Source organism: Sinocyclocheilus anshuiensis, unplaced genomic scaffold (assembly GCF_001515605.1).
Source record: "Sinocyclocheilus anshuiensis isolate Anshui unplaced genomic scaffold, SAMN03320099.WGS_v1.1 scaffold9, whole genome shotgun sequence".
Lineage (NCBI taxonomy): Eukaryota > Metazoa > Chordata > Actinopteri > Cypriniformes > Cyprinidae > Sinocyclocheilus > Sinocyclocheilus anshuiensis.
In genome coordinates, this window is record NW_015540887.1 from 283,796 (window position 1) to 305,774 (window position 21,979).

The window sequence follows — 21,979 nt, forward strand, 5'->3', positions numbered from 1 at the left end:
CTCCAGAAGGGCCTGCCCTCAGAAGTCCTGAGCCACAAGCATAAGGACTTCTTGGCCGAGGCCTTCTTAGATGTAAGAATGGGCCGCAGATCTGGCTTTGTCTTAGAAGACCCCGGTCTAGAGTGTCGCTGGGGCTCCTGGTCCCAACGCGGGGGAGCACGGGAGTCGCCGCTCTGTTTCTGTACCTCCCTGTATGAGGATCTGGTACACGGAGGGGGTTGTTCCCGCCTGGCAGCCCCCAGAGCCAGAGAGCGGTGAGGGAGGAACCGCTTGTTTACGAGCCTCCTGTTACCTCTCGGCGACAGAATTAACGGCGTCGCCGAACAGGCCAGAAGGCGCAAGCGGGGCGTCCAGGAGGAAGGGCGTCCTCTTTCATATCAGACAGGGTGATATCAACCACAGGTGTCTCATAGACCTGCCGATGGCTCGTGCAGTCTGTTTGGTGGCACGGAGAGACAGATCAGCGGATTCGTCTGAGCTCTGTGATATCCTCAGACTTAATCTCCTCGCCCTCATCCAGCTCTTTTAGCAGGTCGGCTTGGTAAGCCTGCAACACCGCCATGGTGTGCAAGCAAGCGCCAGCCTGACCCGCTGCCGTGTACCCCTTGCCCACCAGCGCTGAGGTGGTCTGCAGTGGCTTGGAGAGCAGTGCCGGAGCCTTCAGGGACGATGCCGCGCCAGGGGACAGATAGCTCGCAAGCATCTGCTCAACCAGGGGCATCACCCTGTAACCATGATCACTCAGCCCCGCCACGTTGGCATAATGACTGGAGGCGGGACTGAAGATACAGGCAGAGAATGGTCTAGCCCACGACCTCAACACCTCGGTGTGGAGGTCAGGGAAGAAAGGCAGGCTCCGACGTGGAGGTGGTGGCTTGCTCCGCAGAAAGCGTTCATCTAGCTTGCTTTTCTGCGGCTCAGCCTCTTTCTCGGTGGGCCACTCGATGTTCAGCTTGGCCACAGCACGAGTGACCACCTCCAACAGCTCCTTATACTGGGGCGATTGAGGGGGCGAGTCCTCATCGACGCCCTCCACATCAACCTCCTGGAGAAAGACAGGCGGAGCGTCGAGCCCTCTCCCCGGGGGGAAGTAACCGCGGAGTGGGCTTCCGATCCCAGAGAGCGGGCACTGGATCTGGTGGGTGAGGAAGAAGAAAGGGACTCGCCCGTCTCCATTCCCTCCACCAGGTCCATCTGCGATCCCCTCGAGTACAGGGGCCAGCACCGCGAGGAACGCTGGTGAAGGCTCCCTCGTCAAAGAGAGCCTTCCGGGAGCGAAGCGTACGCAGCAGCAGACACTCGAGAGCTGACTCTATGTGCTTCGCTCCCAAGCAGACAACGCACAGCCTGAAACGCTGTCTGCTCTCGCCCAAATGCTTTGTCTTATCGTTCGACTTTGGCATGTTTAAGTGAGGGACAGACAACACTAAATAAGACTCACAAACTGATAGAGACTGACACACACACACAAAGTGCTTGCTGAATGACAGAAAGCTGCTGCTGTATCCACCGCACGTGCTTTTAAGCGGTGGTTGCTACGTCACCCCGCCCGTGACGACTTGCCCATCCATTGGACTGATTACACACGTGATTCAGTGCATGGTCACGCTGAAGGTGTTCCCATAGTGTTTTGACACAGCTCGAGTTCCTAAAGGGGAACTTAACTTAATTAAATAATAAAGTTTTTCAAGGCCCCGTAATGGGCCCCGGCCCCTGGTTTTAGGAAAGCAAGCTGATCCCTGATATATTTTTAATGCATCGTGCTGTTGTGGACTGTAGCTTTTAGGCAGTATGCAGTGATTTTGAAGAAAAAAAAAAGTGTTTTAAGGTTTACCCAAGGCAAGATTCATGTGATGCTTCTGCCCAGGCAAAAGATCTATTGATAAATTATAAAATAAGGTTAACTTGTTATAACTGTGTGCTCCCAATTAAAGCCTTAGTAAATAGCATTTGCTGACCTTTCAGGTTATATTTTAGATTAATGTGTCAAGTCGCCAGATGCGATTAACAAGAAATGTTCTCTCTGTTACATAATGTATATGACGTGAATGATTTTATACACTAACTGTTAGTTTTACTGGACAGCTGGTATCAGTCTTCCTTCTTTCCACTGCTGTATCCTGTCAAAAAGAAAGACCCATCTGACATATGACACAGGCTGTTTCTCTCTCTCATTCTTACATACATTATACATTACATCTGTCTTCCACACTGTTTAAGCAAAAGCAAGTCTGTACTGGCTTCTCAGTGCTGAAATACACATGGAGGGAAGCCAGACCGACAGAATCCACCCAAACTGTTTGTACCTCAGGGATTTAGGGGCTTCATTTCACAATCTTTTTGACTATTTTACACGCCCCTGCTCTTGCTATCTGCACTCATTAAGTTAAAATACCGAGTGTCGCCTCAAAGTGGCCTCTAAATGCTCCCTCCCTAAAACACCCTCCCTGCAGTCTTTAATTGAACACATACTTCCCACTCCTCCTTAACCTTTATCTTTTTAAGATCTGATGATTTTACAATAACTCTCAGAAAATGTTTTCAAACTCTAAAGAGCATGTACACATGCTGTTTTTTTTTTTTTAGTTTAAAATATATGAAACATAATTTACCCATCAGTTTCACCTATTCGGCTGATTTGCGGAATGGTTAAGAACATAACAGGATTTTGTCTTGCTTTCCAGTACAAATGTCTTATTTTTTCTCAACCCTTGTGCTATGCTGAAAACTCTTTACCTAATTTGGTGTTCTCTCATTATGCCAGTGGCGGGCCGTGCATTTTACACCTAGGCCTTCAGTGGGGTCCTACATGAATTAATCCATCTCTTCATACCATCATAATGATGCCACGGCTATAGAAACCATAAATATTACACAGTAATGCAGTATAACAGGGCACTACATAACAGACAGGTATCTTATGTAGCGAGAATGAATGTCATTACTATAGAAAGAAACACAATTAACAATTGCGCAACACATCATCTGTAGCTGAAGCATTAACCTAACAAAATGACACAGATACAGTCCATCCGATGTTCTTACAGACATGTATTCACCCAAACGCATTTACACCTTACAGATAGCATTGGTATAAAACAAATAAGGTGATTACATGTGTTTTAAAGTTGACCTAACAATTTAATGTTCTCTTACTTCTTGACTTCGTCTTCACGAGTCTCCCCGCCGGTCTGCCAGCGCACTGCGGGAGGAAAATACTGGTTAGCACAGCTTTACTAGGAAAGTGAGCAAGTAACATTATAATAATTCATACAAGACAATGAAGAAAAGTGTATAGATGTGTTTTAACGTACCTCTGTGACTGTCATCTCCCCGCTGGTCTGCCTCTGCCAGCAGCGCTGCGGCCGGAGGAAAAGACCGGTTAATACAGCTCCACTCGGGAAACTGAGATATTCTTACGGAAACTTAAACCTGGCTTTATATCGCGCAAATAACATCAGCATACAACGCATCAAGCGATAAAAGAGTCAAAAATGAAAATTAACCTACCATACTCTAGTGGTTTTTCATCTTCACGAGTCTTTCACAGAGCCGGTGCCGAGGAGGTGTGTGGTTGTTTTTCGCAGTCATTAGGACTACTGTTTTTAGATTTACTAAATATAGTAGGTAAATATTTTTTCAAAATGCACTGACAATCTAAACCTGAGAAACAGTAATAAAAGTTTTACTAAGTTTTAATAAAATGATTTACAGTGATGCTGTTTGCTAGCTAGTATGCTGACCATCCAATCAAAGGACGAGAAAATGCTGACGTTATCGTTAGCCAGCTAGATGGCCCTGGTGCTGCCAACTCGAAATCTGATTGGTTAAAGCAACGGTTTCATTGCCATTGATTTAAGCTAACAGACGCCTGCACTGTTGATTCGGAAGGCCTTAAGGCAGATTTCTTTGACCCTGGCAACACGATTGCTGAAATATGATTGGATAAAAGCTCTAATATAAACATACACTGCTGGAAGCAGTGCAACCAAGAGAAAAGCTATGAAATGAAGAGAATAGACTATTGGAAATAATTTAATACACATTTGTGGAAAAATATATTAAACTAAATCAGTGATTCTGAAAGTGTTTAGGCCAGCAGAGAAGGCTTTGCTGGCCCTGACGGCCCACCACTGCATTATGCCATATTATCACCTAAACTTGGATTAAACCGTTTTTTAGCATGTTTTCTTTCAATTAGCACAGGTTTTGTATTTAATTTTGGTAGTAGTAGTGATCATTTATCTGAGCTTAAGCTCCTCAGTTTTTGAGTGAAAAAAAAAAAAAACACTATTCATGGATAATTTTAATTATGTTCACTTAACATTGATGTGCATATGCTCAGATCAATGATGTCTACAACCAATCAGTTCCAAAAGAAAACAAAAAATAAATAAAAGTAAATAAATAGAAACCTGTACTAATTTAAAGAAAACATGCTGATAAAAAGATTGAATCCAATATGATAATAATATAGCATAAGGAGAGATTTATAAGCAATTTCTTGTAGCATTTTTGAATGGGAACACCACCAAGTGTAACAAGGTGGATGAAACAATTTACAAAAATTATCAAATTTTTCTGGGGGGAGAAACTACCAAAATAAAATAACTTAAGCTTAGAACAAGAAAAAAAATATGTCAATGGGTCAGAAAAATATACTTGTTTTCCCTTTGAATTAAGTTTATTTTTCTTACCCAAACGGTAGATATTTTTTTCTTGTTTCAAGTTTATACTCACTTCATTTTGATAAATTTTTTCAGAAAACAAGACTTCATATCTCATATTATTCTTTTGGCTTATATCTTGAATCTTTAGATATTTGCACTAGAAAACAAAATGAGTAAACAAATGGTAAAATGGTAAATAAGAAAATAATTTATTTTAGCAGTGCAGGTGGCTAGTGTCCCATTGATGGAGTAATTAGTCAATCATAGTGGTATTTATATTTCTCTGTATCTGAATTTCCCCATTGCATCCCAAACATTCACATCACATTCATAAATGTGAACACAACAAGCTCAAGGGAGGCAAGAGAAGAAAAACAAATGTTAGAAATGGAAACTGGCACACACAACAAAACAAGCAATTCAAATCAGTTTGTTTCAATTGATTAATCATTTGTTTCCATGCATTCATGGAAAACAAGTCAGTCCAACATTTATTTATTTTTCTCAAAGAGCCTAAAAATCATAGTTCATTTAGAAATAAATGTCTATACATGTTTATTATACAATCTGTCGAAGCCTGAAACCAATTATCTAAGTCGTTCCATTCAAAATATTAGCAAATCAGTTCTAAAAGCCAAATAAACTACATTAGGGTTTATAAAACAGCCTCCTTTCACACTGATGGTGTCAAATATCTCACTTTTTGTACCAGAAACCAGCACAGAGGTAAAGGTGAGGACAAGTTGTGTCTTTGTGTTTTCACGCCAGCTTGATTTGTATTACTTTCACGGGTTGTTTGTTCTGAGAGCAATGCAGAGACACCCTAGACAAAACCAGAAGAGAGATGGTTTATGTATCACAGGCCAAACACAAAATCTCACGATAATGCCTTTGAAAGCAATGACTTTTAAGCATTCACATATTTTCACATCTATAAAAAGCATTACTTGTTAAGAGTTTTATCAGCACTCTTGTCTGCTTTTGCTATTTTTCTGCTCATGTCATGTTTGGGTTTGTTGGGATGCAAGACTGACCCGGGAAGGAAAAACAAAATTCCCATTTCAAAGCAGTCCCCCTGCTGTGCTGATCCAGGCTGCAGATTAGCACACTGTGGTCTGAACCGGACGATATCGCAGGATCTCTGAGTGCTAAAACATACATTCGAACGATAAAGCAATATATACTCATGTACAGAGATCACACTACTCATGCATGTCGGCAGGGGTGGGATCTGACCTCAGTCATGCATTGGAGAAACTGGAATGTCTGATCCTCAACAGATCTGACTTTGGCCTTCAGAGATCTGCTGGTTGTTTCTAACAGGATGAATGAATTATGACCACTTTCCACAAATAGGGTACAAAACTCAAGTTTACATTCTTGAAACTAGTTGGACATACTGTTCAAAATCTATGTTATTTTATGCTTGCCAAGGATACATTTACTTAATCAAAAATACAGTCAAAATATTTTAATTGAAAATAACTGTTTTCTGTTTGAATATATTTTACGATGTAATTTATTCCTGTGATGCAAACCTGAATTTTCAGCATCATTACTCCAGTCTTCAATGTCACATGATCCTTCAGAAATCATTCTAATATTCTGATTTGCTGCACATATTTGCCAGGAATCTGTAATTAATAGAAATTGCAATAGAACAATGAGTTGGAAGTCTTTTGTAACAAATGATAAATATCGTTATTGTCACTTTTGATCAGTTTAATGCACCCATAAATTTATTCATTTTGTTAAAAAAAATAAAAATCTAATGACCACAAACTTTTGAATGGTAGTGTAGCTTATTTAAAATATAATTAAATAAAATAAACAATTCATTCAAAAATGTATTTAATCATTTATATTTGGTAACAGACTGTTTCTGTAAAAATTTTGAAATTGGACTGATATTATCCTACCGGTTTTCTCACCTTGCTGAAATAAGGTCTATAAAATAATATAATATAATATAATCAGGGATTGAAATTAACTTTTTCACTCACCAGCCAATTTGGCTACTAAATTTTTAAGTTACCGGCCATTTATAACTTCTACTAGCCAAAAAAAAAGACAGAAATACACCAACAGTTTGAGGCCGTCTACACTGGGCATGACAAAGCGACTGTTGCAAATCATTTTGTCAGTACTAGGGGTGTGCGATATTGACAAAAAATAATATCTCAATATTTTCTGTGATTTTATCAATAAAGATAATTAGACAATATTTTGCTGAGTGTGTTGTGCTGATATCGTCTAGGTTACTTGTGTAACCCTCGTTCCCTGAAGGAGGGAACGGAGATGTTACGTCAGTCGAGACTGACGAATTGGGATATCGCTTCGATAGACCAATCACCTTCGAGTGTTAACTAAACAAGCCAATGACAGTTGGCGTGCGTGTTTCGCCACGCGCACCCCGCCCCGCAGCGCGGGTATAAAAGGAGAGCGCGTGCAAACGCACATCAGTTTTTCGCTGAGGAGCCGAGACTATGTGCCCCGACCGTACAGCGGTGGTACAGCAACTGTGGCGACGGAACGTAACGTCTCCGTTCCCTCCTTCAGGGAACGAGGGTTACACAAGTAACCTAGACGTTCCCTTTCAGTCAGTCACGTTCGACGTTACAGTACTGTGGCTGTGTTTGGAATGTTTTTTTTTGTTGGCGATATAGCACAGAAATAGCGTAAAAACAGCCAATATGGTGTCTAAAACATAAGTCTCTTGATATTAACTTATTGTTTATTGAACTGTTGTATAAAATAAATATCACATTTGTAACCATGCTGATTTTTTAAGAAAAAACGGACTCTTTGTGTGATATTGATTAACTATATGAATTGATATAAATATATACGTTTTCTGCCTCCTTATCTTGAATTATGTGATCATTCTTAATGCATATTAATAGACTGAATCATGCAGTGAAAGAACCACTCTAAAAGCGCACGCGCACTAAAGCCTGTGTTGGTCTAACCAGACTTCATCACGTCGCGTGTGTTTTGTTTAGCTTTTGCAATATACTCGATAATGTCATGATGTCTCACGAGTTCAGTATTTGCGCTAAACCTGCACAGATTTGGCCTGCATGAACTTCCCTAAGAAATGAATGAGTGAACATAATTTACGAAAAGTAACCCGCCAAATTGGCTAGTGATTTGACAGCGTTACCCGCCACAGCTGATTTTTACCCGCATTTGGCGGGTTGGCGGGTGTTAATTTCAAACCCTGAATATAATATAATATAATATAATAATGAGAGGGAAATCATGCAATAACAGTATTGCCCAAAAAAGTAAAATATCTAAACTAACTTTGTGTTTTAGTAATTAGAAATTTAGTACAATTTAGTCAAATTATCACATTATAATGGCATTGCTATACTATTTTAATTGTTGGATACAGTCACGATGGCACACGCTTAAATGACCTACTTTTCATACTACCCATTTAATAGTGTTGACGACAAAAACATAGCATTTGTGTTTCTCAAAAATTCTTTAAAAAGTCCTGAAATGCCAAAGTGTTACTGGAAAGTGCCTACTTGTTTTAATGGACTGAGTGACTGTTAAGAAGTAGGTCAGCACTATGTTAAACAGTTCAAAAACAGGTGTGATAGTGTGTGTGTGGGTATTTTCCTTACAAGACATCCAGTTCCCTTGCAGAAAAGGAACACTTTAGACTGTGAATTGCTGGAAGAATGTCTCTCATTGGCACTGAGATTGCATTAGGGATGTCAGATCTAACGTTGTAGCCAGAGCTCGGCCTGTTCACATACAGAAATGACACTCCAGGGATGGCGGACTTTTGTAGAAATGGCTAGAGCGGGTCACGCCAGAGGCGATATTTGAGACCGAAAGCAGTGATTCTCATGGTCCTTAGCACCCACATGTTGATTCAGTTAGGCCTTTAGGAGGGCTCACGGGTGGGGGCAGCACGGTCTCAGGCCGACCCCGGCAGCTGGTGCTAGTCCTCGCCAGGCCTGCTTCTCCAGATGTGCAGACATTTGGCTGCCTGCCTCACACGTGAGCGAGAGAATGGCTGCAGTGATAGAGGGATGCGTGGATGGAAGAAATGGGTTCCCAGGGTCCAGTATCATGCTTAGACCAGCTGTCCATCTAGTGATATCTAGTAGGACTTTAGAGGTCTTTATTTGAGTCTTAACAGCAGAACAGGTCTGTTAAATTCTTGGCCTGATGCCCCTGTTTGAATTTACAGGTCCCTCTCTATGGTATCTGTCATCTTTCAAGATAGACCAAACAATCTGTATGCATGCCAACTACCTGTTTTATCTTCACGGTAACATACACATGTAATGTATATATGTATGCAGCATATTGTGTGTGGTATGAAGATTTTCTGCATACATCAGTTCTAATTGCTAAAATTCACGGGACCTCTCTCTTTTGGGATGAATGATTAGGGAACCATAGCTGTCTCGCCTCATCCCAGGGCCTGAGACAATAGTCCTGCATCGAACACAAGGATGATGATCTACTACATTTGCTAAAATGTGAGGAATACATGTATATGAGTATACTGAACATACTATACAGTGCATACTTGTATAATAGTAGGCTTGACTTGACCATCCTTTTCCATGTAAATATCAGCTGTGATTTTACCTTATTTAACATTCCTTTAACTTATATCTACACAACTAACTGTAAAATAACAGAACAATTGAACTCAATCTTTAAATATTTTATTAATTTATTTACAGGAATCCTCCGAACAAACTGATTTATTACAAAGAATCAGACTTTCCAATGTTAATTATGAAAAGAGAGAAGCGCTACATTGGAAAGAAAGCTAATAAGGTTGTTTGTTTGTTTAAGTCTGCTCGTTCAGAAGAGAAGTTGCTTGCACAAGTTTACAGTGTACAGTGGCTCTTGGTTGCGTCACTCACACCAATAATCGTTGGGAAAAGTAGATTGTTTCTGGAAAAGCTACACTGTTTTGAAAGCAATTGAGGTCATTTTCAGCTATTGAAAATGTAGGCAAGTTAGTAATGTTGGAATTGTTAGTTAGTTGTTTCCCAAAACTGCGCGGATGCAGGAATAAATCATCCAGACTACTATTACTTCACTTTATGGTTAACTGCGTTATTTGCACTGGTGTTGTTGTGCATGTTGCCCCTTTAAAATACCCAAAAAATATCAAGTGCAGTTTCATTAGGATCACCACAAAAAGAGCAACCTGTGTACATCTAACTGAAATCTTACAAAATGTTTTGGCTGAGTGAAATCTATGTAGACAGGTTCTCTGTAAATATTGTATGTGGTATGTGGCTTATTAGGCAAAAATATCTTAAATATCTTACCTGTTACTGTAAGAGAAGTAATCATAGTAAAAAGGAGACAAAACTGCACAATGTAAGCAAAGAAACAGCAGTCACGTCTTTAAGCTCAACTTTCTTATTTACATTTTTCAAAGTATACATCAAAAATTGTCCGCATATATGCAAGCTGTTATTAATGTGTCATGTTAATTTCTTATCATTAGTATATTCCACCAGTTTTGACTTATTGGTCTGATGCCACCCTTATGTCACCCATAATGTGGTCCAAAGCTCTTGTTCTTGAAAGACATCTACTCTTATGAACCTGTTGCTGATGCCAATATTATGTGTTTACTGCCTCCTTCAGTGTGGAACTTGACAGTTATGTTCTGCTTGCAGGGTGGATGCTCAGGGTCTTCATGTGGTGGATGTGACTGCAGTGGTGTTAAAGGTGCGAAGGTGAGTATGTTTTCCTCTGATTGCTCCTTTATAATTATTGTTTCTGTCAGATACCTTCACTTGCATTAACTCACTTATAAAAGTCATTTATTTATATATGATCCTCAGAAAAAAAGAGGTTGAATTAGAATAGGAATAGGCGGGGGGGGTGGGGGGTTGTGAAGGTGAAGATTAGAATAGGGATCAAGTGGGTTATGAAAAGTTGTTGTATATTTTGGATGCACTGTAAACACCCACGTGTGCCATATTACAGTTTGGATGTTTTTCCTAATGTCAGAGCACTAATCTTACATAGAAGGATTTTTTGCACCATCTAGTGGTGTGGTTATGTTAACAGCATATACTCTGTCCTATAAGATCATCAGTGAATGTGTATGGGGGATGCATATGGAATTTGCTATGTGAAAAATGCTGCTTTATGAAGAAAAGGTGGATAACACTAATTTATTTTCAGTCATCATCTTTTGTTCATCCTTATTAGGGTGAGGTTGGGCTCCCTGGTTTGATGGGCCTCGTGGGATTTCCTGGATTACCAGGGCCTGAGGGTCCCCCAGGGCCAATGGGACCAAAGGTAAAGTACTATACTGATTTTGAAGTTTAAAAGACAATTAGCTATCCAAAATGTCCCTTTTTGAGAGTGCGTGTGTCCTACATACAAGTACAGTAATGAAAAATGCCGTAATGAAAATGCCTCACCTCACACAGTATGTGTGGAACCGGCTATTTTTTTAGAAGCACACATTAGTCCAGCTAAGTACAAAACATTACCCAAAGAAGTGACTTAGTAAGCTAAAATGAACTAACAATGAACAATACTTATTTTGTACATTTGTAAGCAAAAGTTTAGCATATAATACATTTGTAACATATGAAAAGTTTCATAAATGCCAAGTCCTGTCGTGAAACTCTACATGACGCAGGCTGATGGGTCATTTATGCAAACTGATGATATTCAAAGCATTACACTACTTGGCTCAAGCTAGTTGGTTCATGTTGCATATGCAGCCAATTAGCTTACTGCTTTACATTTAAATAGCTGGTTAGCATTCACTAGAGCAGTTCGCAGTGCGCTTTCAGAGTTCCTCTGAAACACTCCACCTTACCCAGCTCCACTTGTATAGATCTGCTTCAGGTTATTATATATGCTACTTGTGCAGCAGCAGTATGTCTGAAATACTCTCAGCACCGTATTGGCAGCAAGTTCTGGTACTTGCTTTGCAGCAACAGCAGCAATAATCTACAACTACAGCAATAACCAACAGCAGCAGCCAGGGCCATCCTGGGGAGGGGGGTGCAACAGGGCCCCGTGCCTGAGGGTACCAACCATTTTACAAATGGTGACAAACACTTTGGTGTTATAGCTATACATAACCCTATATTTATGTATAGTTATAACAGCAAGGTGACTAACTAAGTAATGACCTTAGTTAGCAAATGCAAATTAGCAAAAGCAAACATGAATTGCAGTGTTCTTTCAATATGTTTTTCTGTGTTCCCCCAGGGAGATTCAGGCGAGCCAGGAGCTCCAGGACTTAAAGGAAACAGAGTACGTGTCCATAAATATCATGCTAAATAAATATCGTATGTTATAATATAGTCATATTCTGTAAGGCAGCTAAATAAAAAATTAATTAATTTTACATAATAGCAACACTATAACACTGTATATACAATTAACTTTTACAGCATTATTTATCATAGACATTTTTCTTCTTGTAGGGCCCACCCGGTGTGGCTGGTTTCCCAGGACGCCCAGGTATTCCAGTAAGTTGAACTTCTTTTCAAAGAAAATGGATCATCATTAATAAATTTTAGGAAAAACATAAACTTTCTGCATCTCTGTATGCTTCTGCTATTGCTTTGATTTTCTGCAGGGTCTTCCAGGTCTAGAAGGTGCACCAGGACCTCATGGAATCCCAGGCTGCAATGGAACAAAGGTACACCATGTTTGTTGTTTTATGAATTTTTTAATCCTTAAAATGCAAAGTGAGCCTATTGGGATGAGCCACTACTTCAACAGTCTTAAATTATTCAGAATATCCTGAGTGGGTTTGAATAGAGGATTTATTTTGTGTTTTGCAGGGGGAGCGTGGTTTTGACGGAATTCCAGGGGTTCTGGGAGTGCAGGGACCACCGGTATGAGTAGTTTTATGTCATGTGTAACATTATGTGTTATAAGTCACTATATATTGTTAATCCAGTCCAACAAAAGATTCCCAATTTAACAAATATTATTCTGAATCTTTCTCAGGGCATTCCAGGTTTGAAGGGAGTAAAGGTACAGAGCACATTCTAACTTAGTTTTGCCAAGTCATGAACGGCCATATATTACAGTGATTTTACCACAAGTATGGGGTGTTCTTAAAGAGGCAATTCACCATTGGCTTTTAATTACACTTGGCTGTATGTGAAGCAGAAACACATGTTTTTTTTAATATCTGGGTGCAGTAACATGGAAAAAGAGTACACATTAATCATTTACCTATACTACAATATAAAGCTGGTTGAAAATTGAAAAAAAAAAAAAAAAAAACACAATGAAAGCACAACGTGAAGCATGAAGAGTGTCTAAAACAATTGTAACCATGGTAAAATCAATATAACATACGGCCTTGAGTGCATAGTTGCTTTTATAAAATGGTGGTAATATGGTAGAAGACATCACTAATGATATAATATTAATAATGAAAAAAAGCATTCATGTTAAGTAGTATAGATCATTAGTTATTGACGTGTTTTGAAAATGGTGGAGTGAAGTTTGTGTGCACTCATATTTTCCTCTCATAGGGAGATCCAGGTGGTATTACTGGAGTACCCATCCCTCAAAAAGGAGACAGGGGTTTGCCAGGACAACCTGGTTCACCAGTAAGGATTTTAATGCACCTCTTTGTGTTAATGTTGAACATATGCATTTACCATTTATATCTTCCTGTCTTGTCTGTATACGTTAACATGTTCCATTGTTTCCAAACTCTATCTTATTCTCTTCTTTTTTAGGGACTAATAGGTAATCCTGGACAACAAGGGCTAATCGGCCCACCTGGACCAGTGGCACCTCCAGTAAGTCTGAAGTTAAAATATCTAAATTAAATTGTAGCCTAAAGCACAACAAACCAACACCAGTGAACTTGCTCCTGAATCTCACACCATGCAATTTTTCTTTGAAGGGAAGGCCTGGTGAACCTGGCCAAAAGGGAGAGCCGGTAACTGTTCCACTTATCTGAAATCTTTTGAAAATTTGATAACATTTGGGTCTAGACTTAGTGAAATGACCAGAGTCTGTCTTAACTGTCCTTGTTGTAGGGTGACAAGCTGACGTTTGAGGGTGAGAAAGGACAAAAGGTGAGGAACCACGGGTTCAAAAAAACATCTGGCATTAGAACCTATGGCACTTGCAGCATATGCTTCAGCCAGGCAAACACAAAGTAATAAACTAGATCTGCCTAAGTACTTCCTGCTAATGAACATGACTGGAAGCTGACAATATGATACAAACAATAAGCATAAGCATCGAACTCTGTACCCAATTTGCAGCCCCCACCTGTTGCATCACCAAAGCTGATTGGCATCTTTACAAGTTTAGCCTCACTAATTATCATAATCATGTCCTGTTTCTTTTTTCAGGGAGAAAAAGGTTTAACCGGTCCCCCTGGTCCACCAGGGAGATCAGAGGAACATGAAGGCCCTGGAACAACAATTTATATTCCTGGAACACCGGTATGGTATCATCAATATTTTTACGTGTGTTTTAAGTGTCCAGATACATAGGGGCTACATTTCTTTTATCTAAGTTACATTGTTCAGTGTTCCATGTGTCTTGCATATTTTCTAGGGTGAAATAGGCTCTAAAGGAGAGAAAGGGGAAAGGGTAAGTGGCCGCACAAAATTGTGGACTCAAATACAAATATAACCACATTGTACAGAATAAATTCTATAATTATAATAATATTATAAATTCTATTATACATTTTGTATATATTAAAATATATTATAACATCATACAAGTTTGTAATTACATACATACATACTACTACTACTACTACTACTAATAATAATACACGTATGTGTGTGTGTGTGCATGTCTGACCTGCAAAACAAAATGTAACCTTTGTTTAAATCTTCGATTTTCTGAGTTTGTCTAATGATAGCTGCTTTGAAACGATATGTATTGTGAAAAAGGGTATAGCAAAAACAATTAGTTTTGCCTTTGCCCTCATTTCCAAGGGTTTTTGTGCACCACATCAACATGGAATGAAAGGTGAACCAGGACCACCAGGGCCAATCGTAAGTGACCTGTACAACAACACAAATATTTACTTATTAAATACACTTAGCATAAATCAGTCAGCTTTAACTCTTATAATTTCATACACCGCTAGTGAAAATGTGCTTTTCTATTTTAATAAGAGGTTTTTTTTTTTACTTATTAATTATATTGTTAGCACAACAAGTTAAAGGTTAGTCTGAAGAAAATTTTAAGAGTTTGAGAAAGCTGTAGTATTTGCTTTGTCCCACATTTGCTTTAGACTGCAGCACTCAAGCTGCATGAACTCCACAAGTTTGCATAAAACCTGATGATCATCTTCATAGTGCATCTTGAACCTCTGTACAAAGAGCCACATTATCAATGTCACTCATTTACTTTGTGCACTATTTCAAGGTTAATAATCAGTCTTAAATAACATATTCATTTAAGCCATAAAGTGTCTTTTAGGCCTCACTGTACATCTTGTTTTTTATTAGAAATGATTGTTGACCTACTATCTCATCATACGATAGTATTTTATATTATGTGAAATCTGAACTTCACTTTATGTTTTCAAAGGGGAAACCAGGGAAAGAGGCACTGAATGGAGAAAAGGTATGGTGATCTTGAACAGTGACTTCAGATCTCATCAGCAATGTGTTTTTGTTAAATTTGATTGTAGTTAGTCATACTGTCTTATTTCAAATACTTGAATCAGATTCTTTTGAAATCACTTTGATTGTGATAGGGGGATCGGGGCTTCCCTGGTACTCCTGGCTTTGATGGCTTTAAGGTAAGAAACTACTTCTTGAAAAGTCATGATGTGCCTCTAGACATATAAATTTGTTTTATTTAATTTATTTCTATTATGCTTTTGTTCATGTTAGGGGGACAAAGGAGAAAGAGGACCACCAGGATATGTAAGTGGTTATCCAACTCCATAAAAACTAAGATAATGCTTGCTGTACTGAAACTCTACTGAAGACTATCAAAGCAACACACTACTTACGCACCTGATTCACTTAGAACAATCTTATGGACTGGTCTTGGCTAATTATAATATTTATCTTACAGGGTGGTGGTCGTCCTGGCCCTCCTGGTCCTTCTGGCCCCCCTGGAGCAGAAGGAGAGACAGGTGATGTCTGCATAATGTCTTGTCAGTATCCGGTTGTCCTGTCGAATTCTGCAGTGTCTTTATTTGTTCATCTGTTTTCTTCATTCATCAGGTTATCCAGGAGAACGTGGAGATCCTGGTCCCCCAGGTGAGAAAAGCACACTCTGATTAATTGTTAGAATTAGGTTGGCATAATGTAGTAGTTTACAAAAATTATCCTTTTTCTTAATTATCATGGTTTACTGCAGGCCGGTATATTCCTGGTCCTCCTGGACCTCCTGGCTTCCCTGGAGAGATTGGCCAGAAGGGCGATAAAGGAGCTGATGGACTGTCTCTTGAAGGTCCAAGAGGAGCTGATGGACAACCTGGCCCCCCTGGACCGCCAGGACAGATCAGTAAGAACCTCTTAAACAAAAATAACTTCTTTTTTTTGTCATGCTGTAATATCATAAAAACTCATGGAAAGAATGGAGTGACCATGTCATCGTAAAGAGAGACTCGAGATATACATATTCACTAAATCCATTGGGTGAAAGGCTAGTAGTGAGGAGACAAAACGTATAAAGATTCTTGTGTGGTTCCTTTGATTGTCCATTCCAAAGTGTCACTGGTGTTGTTATTTCTATTTTAGATGAAGACTGTAATATTGAAAAAGGAGCTCAAGGCCCTCCTGGACCTTCTGGGTTGCAAGGAGAGATAGGACAGAAAGGTGAGGAGGTCATTCAATCATCCATTTGTTTACTGTAGTTTTGGTTTTTATCAAAATTTGATTTTTTTCTGCTCTTTCAGGTGATCAAGGTGAAACATGCACAGAGTGCACTGTTTTCGGTCCACCAGGTTTGCCTGGTCCTCCAGGGCCAAAGGGTCAGCAAGGTGAGAAGCAATGAGCAAGCCTTTGTTTTGGTATGTTTGTTCTTTCTGAGATTATGCATCACGCTGGATGTTTTCATTTTAGGTTATCCCGGACAAGCGGGGAGTAAAGGAGAGAAGGGTGTGACAGGACTTCCTGGGCCTGCTGGAATTCCTGTATGTATATTTTCCATCCTAATTAAACATTTATTACTTAGTATGTCAGTTTTTTGTGGCACCCTGGACACAAATGCATCAGTAATGCACTGTACCCACCAGGGGTGCCACCATGGTTTCTGGACCCCATGAAGAGCATATTTACTCGTGCCCCTTCACGCTCCTTTCCCCTTTCGTAGAAATCATGTTCGGGTCCCCTCTACCTTGTCGGGCCCTTGGAATCATCCAAACCTTCCCCTCCATTATGGCGCCCTTGGTGACCAATATAAATGTGGCTGTAAACACTACAGAATCCTGTCAATATAAATTTTACTTTTCTTTTTGCTTGTCCTTCAACTTTAGGGTCAAGGTGGCTCTTCAGGTTTAATGGGTGCCCCTGGTGCTCAAGGTGAGCCTGGTGATGTCTTTGTGGCTCCAGGGCTGAAAGGAGATAAGGGTTTACCTGGCACTACTGGAGACAGAGGGTTTCCAGGTGTTGATGGGTTCTCAGGGAAAGATGGCTGGCCAGGGCAACCTGGACCAAAGGGAGAGCCTGTGAGTACAAAGTCTGAAAGATTCACCAAAACAGGCTTGACAAATAGCTGAATCCACTTTTACAGCTAATTTACAGTGTATCTGAATCCCAAAGTCTATACTGCAATGTTTTATTAACCATGGACTAACTGCTGTTTTGATTCATAAATCTTTTTTTCTGTGATTAGGCTAGATTTGGTATTAAGGGTGATCGTGGCCTGGATGGAGATCGTGGTCTTCCCGGTCCTCCGGGTGAGAGAGGTCCCCCAGGTCTTGCAGGCATAGGTCGGCCAGGTGAACCTGGTGATAAAGGCTCAGCAGGTTTGCCTGGTTCACCAGGAAGGCCAGGATTACCAGGTCAGTGATTTAGACACAAAATGTGCTTATCCACTGGTTGTCATTGTTCTGTTCTTTAAAACAATCACAATCTCAAATATCTTTGTAGGAGCTAAAGGTGAAGCTGGTAAAACTATAAGTTTACCTGGACCTCAGGGTGCCCCAGGACCTCGTGGAGAGACTGGCAGACCTGGACTTCAAGGTAAATTCAGGTTATGCTAGCGTGTCATCCTGCTCAAAAATTGGACTCAGTGCTCTGATGCAGAGCTGGTTGTACTGACGTCTCTTTCACTTTATCACTCAGGTGACACAGGTTTTCCAGGTGAACGTGGAGTTTCAGGACTCCCAGGAGACAAAGGTGACCCTGGACTGCCAGGAATCGGCCTTCCTGGGCTCCCAGGACCAAAAGGCAAGTGCCATATATAGTGTCTATAAGTGTCAAATTTTGTTTTAAGGTGAAATGCACTAATACTCTGCACATTTAACTATTAAACCTTAAAGTTCATCATTGATAAAACAGCTATAGTGGCAAAGATTCTAGGTTTCCATGAATTCACATGTTAGTCTTTATTCTGGCTGACTGTAGTGAGAATTACTTTTGCATAAATGGGTGTGAAATTAGTTTCAATGATCTAATCTAGACTCTATCACCTTTCTAACTGTCCATCTTTCCCTCTTCTAGGATACTCTGGGATTCCAGGTTCTGCTGGGATTCCAGGAGAGCCTGGTCGACCAGGTCAGGATGGCTTGCCTGGTCGTGCAGGGACACCTGGGCAAAAAGTATGATGGTGGATGTCATTTAGACTTTTTCACGTATTATGGTTGTATAGAAAAGGGTAAAAAATTATATCACTTTTTCATTGAGCCTAAACTTTATCATATACAGGGTGAACCTGGCAGGGGTCTTCCTGGTCCTAAAGGTACCATAGGTCAGCCAGGATTGCCAGGATTTCCAGGGGAGAAGGGTAATCCTGGAATGCCAGGGGTTCCTGGAACTGAGGGAAGTACTGGGCCAACTGGACTACAGGGAACCAAAGGTACATTTACTGTGTTGGCTTCACATAATACTTTTGAATAGATTATTTACCAGATGTAAATCTGGTAGACCTTTATCGGGCGAAGAACCATATTTGGTAACTTAATCGACCATTCACAATAGCATTTGCATGCCTCTCCGTGAGCTCGTTTAAGCACGTGGATTTCTCCCAGCCAATCAACAGATATCAGTCTTCGTCACAGATAGTGACACCATGGCATCTGACCAATCAGGAGTTGCCTGGTGCATTTCAAACTTCAGCGTCCTTCCGGATCTTGTAAAGTACGGATTTACGGTCCTACCTACTCCCACAAATATGGAAATAGCATCAAAACAAACAATGGTACGTTAATGAAACTCACACATTATATGGTTGAATAGTTGTGTTAAATGTTGAGATAGCAGTTGTTTGCGTAGGATTTCTATAAATTAGTGAAAGTTGGACATGAAAGATGGTATTTGATCATATTTGATCATAAGTTCAGTTCAAGTTCAGGTTCAGGTAAAACTAGCGCAAGCGACAGAGTGACCATTTTTAGACATACGCCCGATGCATCTAGTGAGCCATGCTTAGGTCATTTTTTACAAATAATGCATTATAACGTAGGACAATAGTATTTAATAGTGCATTGAATGTTTTCACAGGTTGATATAACATTATACAGTGATCCAGTGAAAAACTTAAGCCATTTATTGAAATGATCAAGCCATAAATAGTGAAATATGTGTAATTTTGGTCAGTTTTATGACCTTATAATAGTTTTATTGTACTTAAATGGCATATATTGGTGTTTATTTTACTCTGAGACTTATTTCTGCTAAAATAAGTGGTTTCACCAGTACTTATAGTGCTATTTTTCACTTAATGCATTATAATGTAGGACAGTAGTACTCAATAGTGCATTGAATGTTGCCACAGGTTAGTGATCCAGTGGGAAACTTGAGCCATTTATGACAGCATGCCCAGGAGACTACAAGCTGTCATTAAGGCTAAGGGTCACCCGACAAAGTATTTATAGTTCTGACACAGTTTAACACAGTTTGAGTTCTTGTCATATTTTATTACCATTTTCTAAACTATAGCGAATAAACTGTGATAATGTGAGAAATGTTGAAGGTGTCTGAATAAATTTTGGTTTGACTGTATCTATTTGATAAATGAAGTTAACCAACTAACATTATACATACTCTTTTGGTTTCTGTACCCAATATTTAAAAAATTTACAAATGCAATGAAAATATTGGTATCGGTACTCTGTATCGGCAAGTACCAAAAATAAAAGTATCGGTATTGGGCGAGTACTGGAAAAAGTGGTATCGGTGCATCCCTACTTTCTAGTGCTATTTTTCACTTCTTATTATATATTTACAGTTTATATGTCAATATTCTATGTTTTCAGATCTGCACTTTACTGTTACTGTTTTTTTATTCACAAGTAATTCAAAGTGTGCTTGATATTGACTCAAAAACGTACTTTTCTTTTGCAGCTGTCTACACCAACAGCTAGACCTGCAAGTACTGCAGCAGGAAGCGGAAAATACTAAGGTCAAACATGGTCTACAGGGTCTGAAAGGTCCTCCGTGCCTCAATGATGAACGCAACTGCTTGATTGAGTACCATGAAGCAGTTGCCTAAGTGACTGGACTCGAATTGTGACACGTGAAAAATATATTTTTTTTCCTAAATTAGGCATGGGCCGATACCGGTTTCAAGGTATACCGCGATTTGAAAATGTCACGGTTTCAAAACCGCTAATATTTTCCATTATACCGTTCCTGTGGTATGTGCTGTTTTTCATGTCTCCTCAAAGACTGAAAGTGTAGTAATCCCTCAGGTTGAGTGCAGTGTAGAGAGTAACACGACCCTCCTCCTCCTGTTGGTGCGAGCGAGCAGTCAGTCACGTGTGTGTATGACGGCCGAGGCATGTAGTATAATTTCACAAAGCTAGTCAGAACATTCTGCTTTTGCTTCAAATTGGGTTATTATTAAATCAAATTATGTGTATGAAATTATATAACTAAATTATATGAAATGAAATAAATGATATGTATATGAATTATATAACTAAAATTAAATTACACTAAAAAGATCTCAGTCTTTATTTTTCTTCTTTTTAGGAAACAAATCAAAGAAAAAATAAACAAATTCTACTGTTCCTAATATTCTGTATGTTGCTCAAAAACAAAATATATTATGTTCAGTGGAAAAAAATTTATTTTTATTTTTTTTACCCAGTCATTTAAAAATAGCACATTTTAAAGCTGTAACGACAATACCGTGATACGGTGAAACCGTGATATTTTTGCTTAAGGTTATCATACTGTCAAAATCTCATACCGGCCCATGCCTATCCTAAATAAAAGAAAATAATTTCCTAAATAAATATACTATTAAGTTTATAAATGCTTTAATAAATACTTTTTATTATTTTATGTATGTCTTATATTTTTGTATATATCCACTTTTTGGAAAAACAAATTACCCTAGTTCGTCAAAGAAGTAGTTGCCTAAGTGACTTTGACACGTGAAAAAAAAGAAATGTTCCTAAATAAAAGAAAAAATGTTCCTAAATAAATATTCCATGAAGTTTATATATGTTTTATGTGTTTATTTATGTTTTATATCTGTGTCTTATATTTTAAATATATACACTTTTTTGGGGGGAAAAATGACCATAGACTGGCGAGGAACCATATATGATAACTTCATTGACCTTGATTTGCAACATTAAAAATGTTTTTTTTTTTTTAAGTCACAAAAGTTCAAAAGCCTTGTAATAGCCTCCAATAACACTGCAGGGTTGAAATTTTGAATTTCCAAGCATTTCAATGAGTGCCCTATAAAGGGTTAAAAGGTTCTTCACAGCGATGCCATAGAAGAACCATTTTTGGTTCCACAAAGAACTATTCAGTCAAAGGTTCTTTAAAGAACCATCTCTTTCTTACCTTTTTTGTAATTTGAAGAACCTTCTTACGCCACAAAGAAACTTTTGTGAAACAGAAAGGTTCCTCAGATGTTAAAGGTTTTTAATGGAACCATTTACACAAAAAGGTTCTTCTATGGCATCGTGAAGCACCTTTACAAGGTCTCCGGCCCCGCATCACACCCACCCACAACTAATCTGAACCACACAGGACAGGGACTGAGATGCCACAGCCAACTGGGGCCCAGAGGCAGGAAGAGAGAAAGAGAAAGAAAGAGAGCGAGAGAGAGGGAAAAAAGAAGAGGGGAGAAAGACATAGAGAGAGAGAGAGATTAATTAATCTTTTATAAGTGTTTAATTAGGTTTGATATTAGTCAGTGTT

General features: G+C 39.3%; 1 protein-coding gene across 1 annotated transcript in view; it reads left to right on the forward strand.

Annotated features, from left to right (window-relative positions):
* Positions 1–21,979, forward strand: part of LOC107688716 (collagen alpha-1(IV) chain-like) — a 73,044-nt gene that overhangs the window by 37,404 nt on the left and 13,661 nt on the right. Inside the window, exons 2-30 of the mRNA XM_016486451.1 lie at positions 10,343–10,402; positions 10,884–10,973; positions 11,904–11,948; positions 12,122–12,166; positions 12,277–12,339; positions 12,485–12,538; positions 12,654–12,680; positions 13,190–13,267; positions 13,400–13,462; positions 13,570–13,605; positions 13,706–13,744; positions 14,027–14,119; positions 14,235–14,270; positions 14,627–14,686; positions 15,228–15,263; positions 15,397–15,441; positions 15,536–15,568; positions 15,723–15,783; positions 15,875–15,910; positions 16,011–16,157; positions 16,394–16,471; positions 16,552–16,635; positions 16,718–16,788; positions 17,131–17,322; positions 17,490–17,658; positions 17,747–17,839; positions 17,942–18,046; positions 18,320–18,417; positions 18,524–18,674. Coding sequence (XP_016341937.1) covers positions 10,343–10,402; positions 10,884–10,973; positions 11,904–11,948; positions 12,122–12,166; positions 12,277–12,339; positions 12,485–12,538; positions 12,654–12,680; positions 13,190–13,267; positions 13,400–13,462; positions 13,570–13,605; positions 13,706–13,744; positions 14,027–14,119; positions 14,235–14,270; positions 14,627–14,686; positions 15,228–15,263; positions 15,397–15,441; positions 15,536–15,568; positions 15,723–15,783; positions 15,875–15,910; positions 16,011–16,157; positions 16,394–16,471; positions 16,552–16,635; positions 16,718–16,788; positions 17,131–17,322; positions 17,490–17,658; positions 17,747–17,839; positions 17,942–18,046; positions 18,320–18,417; positions 18,524–18,674 — 2,188 coding nt within the window. The remainder of the gene's footprint in view (positions 1–10,342; positions 10,403–10,883; positions 10,974–11,903; positions 11,949–12,121; positions 12,167–12,276; positions 12,340–12,484; positions 12,539–12,653; positions 12,681–13,189; positions 13,268–13,399; positions 13,463–13,569; positions 13,606–13,705; positions 13,745–14,026; positions 14,120–14,234; positions 14,271–14,626; positions 14,687–15,227; positions 15,264–15,396; positions 15,442–15,535; positions 15,569–15,722; positions 15,784–15,874; positions 15,911–16,010; positions 16,158–16,393; positions 16,472–16,551; positions 16,636–16,717; positions 16,789–17,130; positions 17,323–17,489; positions 17,659–17,746; positions 17,840–17,941; positions 18,047–18,319; positions 18,418–18,523; positions 18,675–21,979) is intronic.